Source organism: Chelonia mydas, chromosome 20, assembly GCF_015237465.2.
Source record: "Chelonia mydas isolate rCheMyd1 chromosome 20, rCheMyd1.pri.v2, whole genome shotgun sequence".
Taxonomy (NCBI): domain Eukaryota; kingdom Metazoa; phylum Chordata; order Testudines; family Cheloniidae; genus Chelonia; species Chelonia mydas.
Genome location: NC_051260.2, coordinates 3,816,534 through 3,828,760, shown reverse-complemented (window position 1 = coordinate 3,828,760; position 12,227 = coordinate 3,816,534). Strand labels below are relative to the sequence as shown.

At 67.7% G+C, this 12,227-nt stretch overlaps 1 protein-coding gene across 3 annotated transcripts; it reads right to left on the bottom strand.

The window, feature by feature from the left end:
* Window positions 1-66: 66 nt before the first annotated feature.
* LOC102936783 (solute carrier family 26 member 10) lies at window positions 67-11,893 on the bottom strand. Of its 3 annotated transcripts, none has more exons than XM_043532820.1 (18): window positions 11,734-11,893; window positions 7,047-7,157; window positions 6,481-6,638; window positions 6,044-6,208; window positions 5,750-5,902; window positions 5,478-5,560; window positions 5,147-5,294; window positions 4,808-4,921; window positions 4,342-4,419; window positions 3,974-4,069; window positions 3,313-3,419; window positions 2,878-2,947; window positions 2,377-2,556; window positions 1,910-1,964; window positions 1,424-1,509; window positions 1,253-1,307; window positions 1,038-1,144; window positions 67-530 (listed from the first exon to the last, which is right to left on the bottom strand). In XM_043532820.1, the coding sequence occupies exons 2-18, from the start codon at window positions 7,153-7,155 to the stop codon at window positions 492-494; spliced, it is 1,803 nt and encodes a 600-aa protein (XP_043388755.1). In that variant the 5' UTR covers window positions 7,156-7,157; window positions 11,734-11,893; the 3' UTR covers window positions 67-491. The 3 variants fall into 3 exon arrangements, 2 of the variants coding, with proteins under 2 accessions (XP_043388755.1, XP_037739934.1); XM_037884006.2 differs by lacking the exon at window positions 11,734-11,893 and adding an exon at window positions 7,948-8,222; XR_006286703.1 differs by lacking the exons at window positions 1,910-1,964; window positions 11,734-11,893 and adding an exon at window positions 7,948-8,222 and having other exon boundaries at window positions 497-530.
* Window positions 11,894-12,227: the final 334 nt, after the last annotated feature.

The following is a 12,227-nucleotide window of genomic DNA, read 5'->3' as shown; positions in this document are numbered from 1 at the left end:
GAGGCATAGAGCCCCCTCCCCCAACCAGAATGCCAGCACGCCCACACATGCTCTTCCCAGCTGTAGTGGGCCCGGCCCCCATAACTGTCTTGGCAAAGGAAGGAACTCCCTGCCCCCAACCCCCATCCTTTGGGCGCCTGCAGGGGCAGACAGGCTGCTGCTTACACTGGTACCCGGGCACCTGCTCTGCCCCCTTGGATTCCCAGCCAGCACCAGGCCTGCCTGCCGGCCGCAAGGAAACTGCTCACACCAGGTCAGGTCCCCCTAGCGACCTGGGCAGGAGGCCCCCTCTGTCCTGGGAGCAGGCAACTGCCCCACCACGGCTCTGTGGTCTGCGAACGGCTCCTTGGCCCCCTGGTCCTGGGGAGGCCCTGTGGGCAGAGCAGGAATTCACAGCACCCGGAGATCAACCTGCTGTTGCAGCCCAAGAGCCGATCTGGTCCCGGGGGCCCTACAGGCCGGGCAGTGCCCGCGATCCATTGCCAGGGGCCCTACACCCAGATTGCCAGATTCTTCTCGGCCACCTTTTCCTGGGTGGAAACAGAGCCAGCGTGAATCCTGGGCGCGAGTCACATTCTGCTCCCAGCCCCCCTGCCAAAGCCAGCTGTCCTGCAGGAATGGGGTTGGGGGAGCCCGGCTCATTAGGAGTCTGACCACGTTACCAGCTCCCCCCAGGGCACTGAACTGCCCCCACACGCCCCACCCATTCTGCAAAAGCTGGAGCTGTCGGTCCCTGCTGGCCTCTATCAAAGATGGCTGGGAGTGGGACATGGATGGGGAAAGAGCTCCCCCCCCCCCCGCCCTATGGCCAGCCCAGTTCCCCCACCCTGGGGCTGGATTGGAGCTGGCATGCCCTACAGGGCAAAGGCCCTGTGTCCCATTCCCCGCTCCCTGGGCCAGCCAGCCGCTCCGTCTAGGTCTGGATCAGAGCCCGTCTCCCTAGAGGGAGACGACCCACCCCCCTCCCAACCAGCCCCCTAAGAGCCAGATTAGAACTGGCGCCCCCTAGAGGGGAACCCCTGCACCAGCCCCCTCACCGCGGTTTGCGTGATGCATGCGATGGCGTCCTGGACCGTCACAAACACCTGCTGTGGGGAGAGGTGCTGCCCCAGGCCGCTGCTGGTCAGCGTCTCCAGGACCTCGCCTGCAGCAAGGGAAACGAGGAGACATGGCTCAGCCCAGCCCCACCTCGGCACAGCGCTGGGCTCTGAGGGGCCGGGAGGGGGGCAGCGGGGACCCCCCCCAAACTCACCGTTACATGCTGCCAGGTTCATGCGGATGCCAGCCTTCTGGCACCCCACGCACATCTGCAAGGCAAGGAGAGGGCAGGCTGGCATCTCTAGGAGTGGGCGGAGCCACATCCCAGCCCCGCCTCCCATCTGCCCTCAGGGCCCCCCCCCCCCCCCACCAGCTGCCCCGGTACCTGAATGAGCAGCCGGGCCCCGGCGGAGTCCACGAAGGCAATCCCGCTGCAGTCGAGGATCGCGGCCTGGGCCCTGCCAGTGGCGCCTGCCCGGGGGAGAGGGGAGGGGGTGACTGCATGATCCCCCCGGCCTGAGGAGGGGGCAGCTCTGCAGAGACGCCCACAGGGGCCGGGCCCTGTGATCCCAGCCAGACGGGCCCTGTGATCCCAGCCAGACGGGCCCCCGCACTGCCAAGCACAGCTGCCAGCGAGACCCCTCCCTACAGAGGGGTGGGGGCTGGGAGACTCAGAGCTGCCACCCTGCCCTGCCAAGACCCCCCCCTCCAGAGGAGGATCCACCTCCACAGCCCCCCCCCACCCCTCTTCCCAGCCCACGAGGGGGCCACTGAGTGCCACCTGGGCTGCTGGGACATGGACACCTGCCCCCCACCATACCAGCACCCCCCCACAAACTGGGGAGTGGGAGCTGCGGGGGGCCCTGCGTACCTGAGCTGGGGCACCCGGCTCCCGCATCGGGCACAGAGCTGGGGACACAGATTTCCTGAGGGAAACACAAGTCCGTTAATGCCACCTCTCTGCTCACCCGAAACCCCACCCAGGGCCCTGCCAGGATCCCCCGCTCCCCCCAAGACGCCCCCCCCCACCTCCAGCTCTATGCCTCGTCCCCCCCCTCCCCACCAGCAAGGAACCCGCCCCCCCGCCCCCAGCAGGGGCAGGGGAGAAGCAGATGCAAGGCCAGGGCTGAGCATCTCCAGAGACATGCCGGCAGCTGGGTTCCCCGGGGGGAGGACCCCTGGGATTCGGGAAAGCAGCCCCTCAGCCAGGATCCTGGAGCCAGCAGGCACATGGGCTCAGAATCGGACTTGCCCAAATCCTGCCCACCTGCCCTGCTCCCATACCCCAGGACTGAGCTGCCCCTCCACCCCACCCCAGATCACTGCTGGCCCCCTTACCACGGTGCTGATGCTCATTTTGGCCCCACTCTCCAAGGACCACACCGCCTTCTCCCCCTGGCTGCCCCGCGGCCGGCTCAGGCCCAGCTGCTGGCTCAGCGCCTCGCGGAAGAAGCGGCAGTTGCCGTAGTAGATGGGGGAGTGGTAAGCCACGATCGTCACGCCAGGGATCTCAAAGCACTGAGGGGACAGAGCGCTGGCTGCAGCATGGGAGGGACACCCACCCCCACGGGCAGGGCCTGCATCTGCCCTGCCCCCCACCCCAAACAGAGGGAGGTTTGGGTGCTGAATTGTCCCACGGCAGTGGGGAAGAGGGCGGAGAGATCAGCCCTGCCTCTCGGGACACCGACAGCCCAGGTGCCATCTGAATGGAGCCCGGGGCAAGCCCCCACCACATCCTTCCCAATGCACCCCACACACCCGCCCACTGCTCTCAGCCAGCCCACCCCAGGTGGGTGGCTGGGAGCCCCAGGTCGTGCCCAGACCCCGCGGTGCCCGTACCTTGCTGTAACGTTGGACAGGCCGGTAGATTTCCGTGTTGGCCGCTTTGCCCAGCACCATACACTCGGCCCTGTGGGAGAGGAAGGCGCATAAGGCAGGGAGACGTCTGGCCGGGCCAAGGCCGGGCCGGCCCCGGTCCCGGCTGGAGAGAAGAGGTCCCATCTCCCCCCGTGGGAGGGCATTGGCCAGAGACAGGGACAGCAGCTGGGAAGGCAGATTCCTGCCTCGCAACCCTCCTCCCCCGATAATCTGGTCTCCAAGCAGCCACGGCCAGCCGGCTCCTTGCGGGGGGCTTGTGCCTGGAGCAGGGATCACGGGGCAGATAGAGCTGCCCCCCCAGCCCATGCCAGAGCTGGACGCAGCTCCCTGGCTCTGCAGGTTCCCAGCAAACGAGCCCGGACGTGGGGCTGGGCAGGGCGCCTGGCACTCCGGTACCTCTGTGTGCGGTAGATGACAGTCATCATGGAGAACACGACCCCCACGGCCAGGCCCACATCCACATTCAGCACCACCACGGCCAGCCAGGTGACCACCCAGACAGCCTGGAACGAGAGCGCAGGGTCAGAGGGGAGACGGGGAAGGGGGACGTCAGGCCAGCTGGTCCCCCTGGGAACCATACACTCGCTGGTCACACAGAGAGGACCCAGTGAGGTTACACCAGGGCCAATCTACCCTAGGAGTCTCCGGAGGCAGCGTGCTCTAGCGGGCACGGCACCCAGCGGGCACTTGGAGAGCCAGGTACTAGGCCCACAGTGTGACCTGGGACCTCTACCCTCTCCGTGCCGCCAACCCCTCATCTAGTTCGACTGAGTTTGGGGACAGTCTCGCTCTGTGCCAGGCACTGCCCTGGCACAATGGGGCGTTTCCAGGTCTGGAGAGCTCTGCCTCTCTGGCCATCAGCACGTCGGGGGCCCCAGTTCTCTGCTCTGGCCGATTTCAGTGGGGTGGAGCAGGCCCAGAACAGCTCTTGGAGGGCTGGGCCAGCCTGGCAATGCCCACCCCATACCCTGGGGCAGCGGCATGCCTGGCTCAGGCATGAAACCCAGGGCCTGCCCCGCCCAGGGTGAGGGGGCAGGGGAAGGGCGCAGCTGCTTACGAAGTCAATCCGGCTGATCCTCCAGAGCTCGGGCAAGTCCCAGAACTGCAGGACCATCTGGCGCAGGCTGGTGACGTTGATACAGGCCAGGACAGCCTAGGTGGGGGAGAATGGGCATGAGTGGCAAGCGGCCATCCCCTGCACTGTGCTAGCTGGTGCCAAGGCAGCCAGGAAAGGGAGCTCTTCCCAGGATGGCTGGGGGCAAGGGGAAAAGAGCCAGCTAGTCACAGGGCAACCAGCCCACAAGGGGTTTGAGCACAAGGACGGTCTGTGCCCCATGGGATGGGGGCATTGGGTCTGGCAGCCCCAGGGGCTATGGGGGTGGGCACCAGCCCTTCCCCAGGTCACACACACGGCCCCAGCCTCACCTTGGGCAGGTAGTGGAAGAGGGGTCCGAGCCACATGAGGACCATGAGCACCACCGCGCCGGAGAAGAAGCCCGCGAGCTGCAGAAGAGGAGGGCGGATTAGCGGGCAGGCTCTGCCAGGGCGGTGTGGCCAGCGCTGGGCCCTGCGGGGGGAGGCAGGGGTCACCAGGACAGCACAGAGAAAGCCCTAGACCCCAGAGAAACCCCCCCACCCTTCATGCCCTGCTCAGGGCCTCAGTGCCGGCCTCCTCTGCCCTGTGTCCGAGGAGGAGAGGGCTCCGCCCGTGCCCAGCCACACAGGCCAACTGGCCACTAAGCTGAGACCTGGCAAACTCACTGCACAAGCCAGCCAAGGCTGCAGAACAGATTGGGGGGACCCCATTAGCTAGGGAGCATGAGACACTCACCCGTTGCACACACGCCATGGCTCAACCCCCAGTTCTGCAGGGTCCCCCGTACCCCCATACCTGCGTGTGCCCCCCCGCACTCTCCAGGATGTTGGTGGTCGCCAGGGTGGCTGAGCTCGGGAAGCAGGTGAAGAGGGAGGAGACCAGGTTGGAAACGCCATGGGCCAGCAGCTCCTGTGGGGCGGAGACAGACAGGTCAGGGCTACAGGGACCAGCCGGGAGGGAGCCCAGATGCACTAGGGGTCAGGCGAGACACTGGGGCCTCGCAGCTGGAAGAGGGACCAGGTGGACGGGAGAGGGGCTGATCCTGGGCACAGGGCCCTGGGCAGCCGCTGGCAATAGAGAGGCCAGGCCGGGCAGTGGCTCCCCCCGCCAGCAGCTCGCGTCCGGCCCACACACCTGGTTGGGGTTGATGGTGTAGCCATGCTTCTCGGCATAGATCATGGCCAGCGACACAGAGACGGCATAGGCCACAAAAGCGACCGCCACCGTGTCCCCAAGCACCTGGGGCAGCGACTGCAGGGCCGGGAGCCGGGGCTGCGGGAACCTGCGAGAGACAGAGGCGGTCACCAGGCCGGGCGGGACGAGCCCAGAGCCGCGCTGGGCTGGGAGGAGACACGTCCCTAGCCCTGGCCAGGCAGAGATGCTGCCCGGGCCACAAAGGGATGCGCTGGGTGGCCCCACGTGCTGCCACAGAGCGGGCGGGCAGGGGGCCCTGGTGACTCCTCACCCAGCTGGCAGGTGGCCGACTATCTGCACGTCATAGCGTGTGTCCAGGGAGGAGGCAAAGCAGACGCCAGTGGCCGCCAGCACCTGGGGAGAGAGCGGAGACTGGTGGGTTACACTGCCCAGGGTGGCGCCAACCCTCCCATGCCCGCAGCCCACCCCTGCTGGACCCCCACTCCCCGCCTCGTCCCTGTGCTGCTCAGAGGACATGGCTGTGGGTTCAGGGCCAGGGGAGACAGCGCAGGATCCGGGCAGGGCAGGGGCAGGGGCACGTACCACCACGATCTCCCCCGGAATGGGTGTCCGCAGCTTGCTCCGGAAGCGGGTGTTGATCTCCTTGATGGGCACCAGCAGGGCCAGGCAGAGGGCGGAGATGAGCAGCTCGGTCATGTTGGTCCGGGGCAGAGCCTGCGCCACCGATGCCAGTGTCTGGGGGCAGCACAGGGCGCGTTACATGCGGGCCGTGCGGGAAGCCGGCTCCCAGCTCTCCCCCTCCCCCAGCCCCATTCCGCCTCCCTGCCCCCTTTCTCTCCCCACCACCCCACGCTGCCCCCACCGGGCCGGACGCACCTTGAAGATGGTGAAGGAGCCCGTGCGGCGGGGCAGGGGCAGGCCCAGCAGGCTGGGCAGCTGGGAGACCAAGACATGCAGGGCAGCCCCGTTGGTGAAGGCCTTGATGATGGGCTCCGAGAGGTAGGTGGCCAGGAAGCCCAGCTGGACCACGAACATCACCAGCTGGGGGAGGGGAGAGGGAAGGGACATCAGCGCTGCCCGGTGTACGGCACAGTGCCCGGGGCCTCCCCTCCACCCCCCAGGGTTCCTCCTCTCCCCCCGCCATAGATCCCCGCCCAACTCCCCTCCAGCCAGGGTCCCACCTCTCCCGCCACCCTGGATCCCTGCCCCACTCCCCTCCCATCATCCACGCCCTGTCCACCTTCCACCCTTCCCACCGTCTCCAGGGAGGGTCCCTGCCCCAGGTTCTGGCAGCCCGGCGGGCACGGACTCACCATGAGGAGCCCCACGAGGAAGGCCATGGCAGCAGCCACGCCAATGCGCCGCTCCTCCGCCCGCCCCAGCTCGGCGCTGGTTGCGTTGGGCCCCAGGGGCCAGGGCACCAGCTGCTCCACCACAGCGCCCGTCATCAGGCTCACCACGGCAAAGGTGCCTGGGGAGGGGAAGGGAGACGCAGTCCCTGAGTGCTGCCCCCACCCACGGCCTGCCCAGAAAGTGCTACCTGCAGTCCCCCCACCTCTGCTCGCCCCATCCATGCACAGATCCCCCCCACTCCCATGGATTTCTGCCCCCTGCGTATCACCCCACACACACACCCCGTGCCCCACATTCTGGGGGAGGGTACAGCTGGCATCCACCTTCCTAGCTTTGGGAGGGCACCATCAGGGGTGGGGCCCTGTTCAGCCCCTCGGTTGGTTATTGGGATCTTCCCCCCCCCGCTCCGCCCAGCCGCCCTCCCTATCATGGGAACAGGCTGCTGGCACAGGGATGCCGGAGGAACCAGACACCCCTCCCCCACCATTTAACCCCGCCGAGCCCTGGGCACCGGTGGTCCACTCACCGGTAGAGACGTGGCGCCCGGTGCCAAAGAGCGTGTAAAGGATGACAGGGAAGAAGGAGGTGTAGAGTCCGTAGACGGGGGCCACGGAGGCCAGGAGGGCAAAGGCCATGCCTGCGGGGACCCGAGACAGGCAGGGGGGTGAGCCGGGGGGTGGCTGAGACCACGACCGCCCCCGCTGATCTCCTAAGGGCTGAGCAGCCGCATCCCACTGAGAGCTCAGGGATGCTGCGACGCCCCCGCCCAGGGACCCCAGCAGGAGGGGGAGACACAGACTGAGATGCAGGGGGGTCAGAGCAGCCCCCCCAAACAGAGGGCTCCTGTCTCAGAGGGGCACTGAGGCAGACCCCGTCAGCACCACAGGGTCCAGCCTGTCTAAACCTTGCCCTTCTCCATGGCTTTGTTATTACCACACCCAGGGGGAAACGGAGGCCCAGAGCGGTGGAAGGACAGCAAGTCAGAGGCAGAGCTAGGAGTGGAACCCAGGCGTCCTGACTCCCAGCCCACACGGATCTCACGCACCAGACCCCACCGCCCTCCCAGAGCAGGGAAGAGAACCCAGGAGTCCCGGCCCGACTCCCAGCCCCCCTGCTCTAACCACTAGACCCCACTCTCCTCCCAGAGCTGGGGCGAGAACCCAGGCGTCCTGGCTCCCAACCCTTCTGTTCTAACCACTGGACCCCGCTGCCCCGGCTCGCTGTCCCTCCCGTGCCCCAGGCAGAACGGCTCCAGGGCTGGGATCCGTCCCTCCACCGGAGACCCGGCAGCTACCCGCCTTGGGGCGCCCGAGCCCGCGGAGAGATGGGGGGCAGCCGAGGCAGGGGACCGTGAGACAGCTGGGGGGTGGGGAGGGGGGATAGGTCGAGGCCCCCTGGAGAGCGGGGGGCCCGGGGCAGCTGCTCACCCTGGGGGATGTGCACGACCCCCACGGTGAGCCCGGCCAGCGCGTCCCCCAGCAGCCAGGTCCCCGGCCGGTAGCCCGGCAGCCAGGCGGCGATGGGCAGCCGGCGCTGGAGGAGCCGCAGCGCGGCCGCCCCGGAGCAGCGGCAGCCCCGGGCCACCCGCCGGCGCAGCGCCCCGGCCGGGCTGCCCCGGGGCTCGGGCGCCCCGTAGAGCTGCTGGAAGCGCTGCTCGGTGAAGGCCCGGCCCGGCGCCAGGCGGCTCATGCTGGCGGCCCGGGCGGGCTGGGCGCGGGGCCCCTTTTATCGCCCGGCCCCGGCCCGGGACCCCGCCAAGCCCCGCCCCTCTCGGGCGGCCCCGCCTCCTCTGACCCACAGCCCCTCCCCCCTCCCCGGCTCCCATCTACCCTCCCGACCCACAGCCCCCACAGCTCCTATCTATCCCCTACCCTCTGACCCACAGCCCCCCCGGCTCCCATCTACCCCCCGACCCACAGCCCCCCCAGCTCCTATCTACCCACTACCCTCTGACCCACAGCCCCCCCGGCTCCCATCTACCCCCCGACCCACAGCCCCCCCAGCTCCTATCTACCCACTACCCTCTGACCCACAGCCCCCCCGGCTCTCATCTACCCCCCGACCCACAGCCCCCCCAGCTCCTATCTACCCACTACCCTCTGACCCGCAGCCCCCCCGGCTCCCATCTACCCCCCGACCCACAGCCCCCCCAGCTCCTATCTACCCACTACCCTCTGACCCGCAGCCCCCCCGGCTCTCATCTACCCCCCCGACCCACAGCCCCCACAGCTCCTCTCTACCCACTACCCTCTGACCCGCAGCCCCCCCGGCTCCCATCTACCCCCCGACCCACAGCCCCCACAGCTCCTATCTACCCACTACCCTCTGACCCACAGCCCCCCCGGCTCCTATCTATCCCCTACCCTCTGACCCACAGCCCCCCCAGCTCCTATCTACCCACTACCCTCTGACCCACAGCCCCCCCGGCTCCCATCTACCCCCCGACCCACAGCCCCCCCAGCTCCTATCTACCCACTACCCTCTGACCCACAGCCCCCCCGGCTCCCATCTACCCCCCGACCCACAGCCCCCCCAGCTCCTATCTACCCACTACCCTCTGACCCGCAGCCCCCCCGGCTCTCATCTACCCCCCCGACCCACAGCCCCCACAGCTCCTCTCTACCCACTACCCTCTGACCCGCAGCCCCCCCGGCTCCCATCTACCCCCCGACCCACAGCCCCCACAGCTCCTATCTACCCACTACCCTCTGACCCACAGCCCCCCCGGCTCCTATCTATCCCCTACCCTCTGACCCACAGCCCCCCCAGCTCCTATCTACCCACTACCCTCTGACCCACAGCCCCCCCGGCTCCTATCTACCCACTACCCTCTGACCCACAGCCCCCCCGGCTCCCATCTACCCCCCGACCCACAGCTCCTATCTACCCACTACCCTCTGACCCACAGCCCCCCCGGCTCCCATCTACCCCCCCGACCCACAGCCCCCCCAGCTCCTATCTATCCCCTACCCTCTGACCCGCAGTCCCCCCGGCTCCCATCTACCCCCTACCCTCTGACCCACAGCTCCCCCGGCTCCCATCTACCTCCCGACCTACAGCCCCCCCAGCTCCTATCTACCCACTACCCTCTGACCCGCAGCCCCCCCGGCTCCCATCTACCCCCCCGACCCACAGCCCCCACAGCTCCTATCTACCCACTACCCTCTGACCCACAGCCCCCCCGGCTCCCATCTACCCCCCCGACCCACAGCTCCTCTCTACCCACTACCCTCTGATCCACAGCCCCCCCGGCTCCCATCTACCCCCCGACCCACAGCCCCCACAGCTCCCATCTACCCCCTACCCTCTGACCCACAGCTCCCTCCCCAGGCTCCAATCTAACCCCCCGACCCACAGCCCCCCCAGCTTCTATCTACCCACTACCCTCTGACCCACAGCCCTCCCGGCTCCCATCTACCCCGCGACCCACAGCCCCCCCAGCTCCTATCTACCCACTACCCTCTGACCCACAGCCCCCCCCCCCCCAGGCTCCCATCTACCTCCTACCCTCTGACCCACAGCTCCCTTCCCGGGCTCCAATCTAACCCCCCTCTGACCCACAGCCCCCCTGGCTCCCATCTACCCCGGCAACCCACAGCCCTCCCCCAGGTCCAACTACCCCCCTCTGACCCACAGCTCCTTCACCACCATCATCCCTAGAGACCCGTAAAGGCCAGGCACTGGCTGGAGAGGGGGCTGAGCCCAGGCAGGCCAGAGCCGTGCCTCGGACACAAGGAGCATCCTGCCCCTGGGGGCTGATCCTGCACGATGCCCAGCCAGCTCCCCCTGATCCCAGGGGCCCAGCTCCTGGCAGAATTAGGCCCTTTGGATTCTGCACCCCCACGTTCCCAAGGCAGAATGGGGGTGTGAACAGAGCGCCAAAGCACCCCCAGTCATGCCCACAGTCTGGGGGCTGCACCCAGAGAACCTGGTGCCTTCAGGAGGTGGGGGGTGCACTGTACCATCCCTCTCCTCTGCCTCCAGCAGCCCCGGGCCTCCTCCCATCCCAATCTCCAAGCCCCCCGCCCCACGATGGGGTCTCCGTGGCCCACCACCCGAGAGCTGTCACCCCGTATCCTGTTTGCCAGCCCAGCTGGGGGACACCCCTCCCCTCGCCCCAGGCAACCAGACGGATTCAGCCCCCTGATGCCGAGGAGCCGCTGGGGGTGGGGGGGGCAGCCTCAGCAGAGAGGCTGGGGGCTGAACAGGCCACCAAGGCCAAGCTCCCCTCAGCCTGTTGGGGAGGGGGGCCCTGCCGGGTGTGCCCTGTCCTGTCACATTGGGAGGGGCCCACATGAGTGGCAGCCCCATCTTCCTGGGGGTCTCTGAGCACCTGAACCCCAGAAGCCCTGCAGCCAGGCAGCCCCCCCTGCCCCAGGCCACTCCCCGTCTCCATTCCCCCCCCCCCCCCCCCGCCACCCAGCCTGGCCTCTAGGTAACCTGGGAACTCAGGAGTGAATCCTTCCCTATAAACAGGATCTTCCCATAGAACTAAATCCCGCCAGGGAGGAAACCGCTCCCCCAGCAGCCCCGTGCCCCCCTCGGCCCGGCCTGGGGCCTGCTCCCAGGAGCCCGACTCATGCCTGGCCCCGCTAAGCTAAACACAGGAACTATCGTGCGCCCAGGGCCGAGCCAAGCACACGCGGCGCATCGGGCCAGCAATGGCCCGTAGCCAGGAGCCTCCTGCTCCGGGTCTCCCTGAAACCCCCGACGGCCGGAAGCTGGGACGGGACGCCAGGGGAAGGATCACTCGATAACCGCCCTGGTCTGGCACCAGCCCCGGTCGGAGACAGGCCACCGGGTGAGCTGGGCTGTCGGGCTGCCCCAGCACCAGCCACGCTTCCCCCGGCCCCCGCCCCCGAGGCGCCGTGCGGGGAGGGCGATGCCCCCGGCCTTTGGGGAGGGGGGTAAGGCAGCTGATCGTCTACATGCCTCCCCTGCCCCCCCGTCAGTCTGTCCGTCCCCCTATGCACCCCTCTATTCCCACCCCATCCACCGCTACCCAGCCACCCCCATCCATACTCCCCTAGTTCCATCTATCCCCCTCTATCCATCCATCCCCACCCGTACCCCTGTCCCCATCTGTAGGGCCCCTTTTGTCTGTCTGCTCCCCCCACCCCGTCCCACCCATGACTGTGGTATCGAACGGTTGATCCCAGGCTCTGAAAATCCGTCCCCCCCCCCAGTTATGGAAGGGAAATTCCACCCACCCCCCCAGTTATGGAAGGGAAGCCGCAGGGGGACAGGATCCTTAGGGCTCTGGCAAGCAGGCCCCCCCCCGCTCCACGCCACACACAGGAGAGTCACGTGGCTTTCCACAGCCACCGCACTGAGGAAGAGGAACTCCTGTCTCCAGCGCCCTCCACCCCAGCTCCTGGCTGTCTGGCTGCCCTGAAGCCTGGCTGCCCCCCCCCATGCACACAGATTCAAGGGCAGGTGCAGACTATAACATCCATTGCAATGATGCCTCGGCCTGTGTCCTTTTCCAGGCACTTCTAGCCAGTAGGAGCACAAGAAATGGGGAAGGGGGGGTCCCATTTAGCTCGGGGAGGGGGAGGCATTTAACCTTTTGGATGCTGGACTGTTCACAGCAGAGGCTCTCCCACGGGGATCACATTCTTCTCTCACTGCAGCCAATGGGAGTTAGGCACTGAAATACCAGTGTGGCACGGGGCTAAAGGCCTTGGCGGCAGAGAGAGGCTGTCCC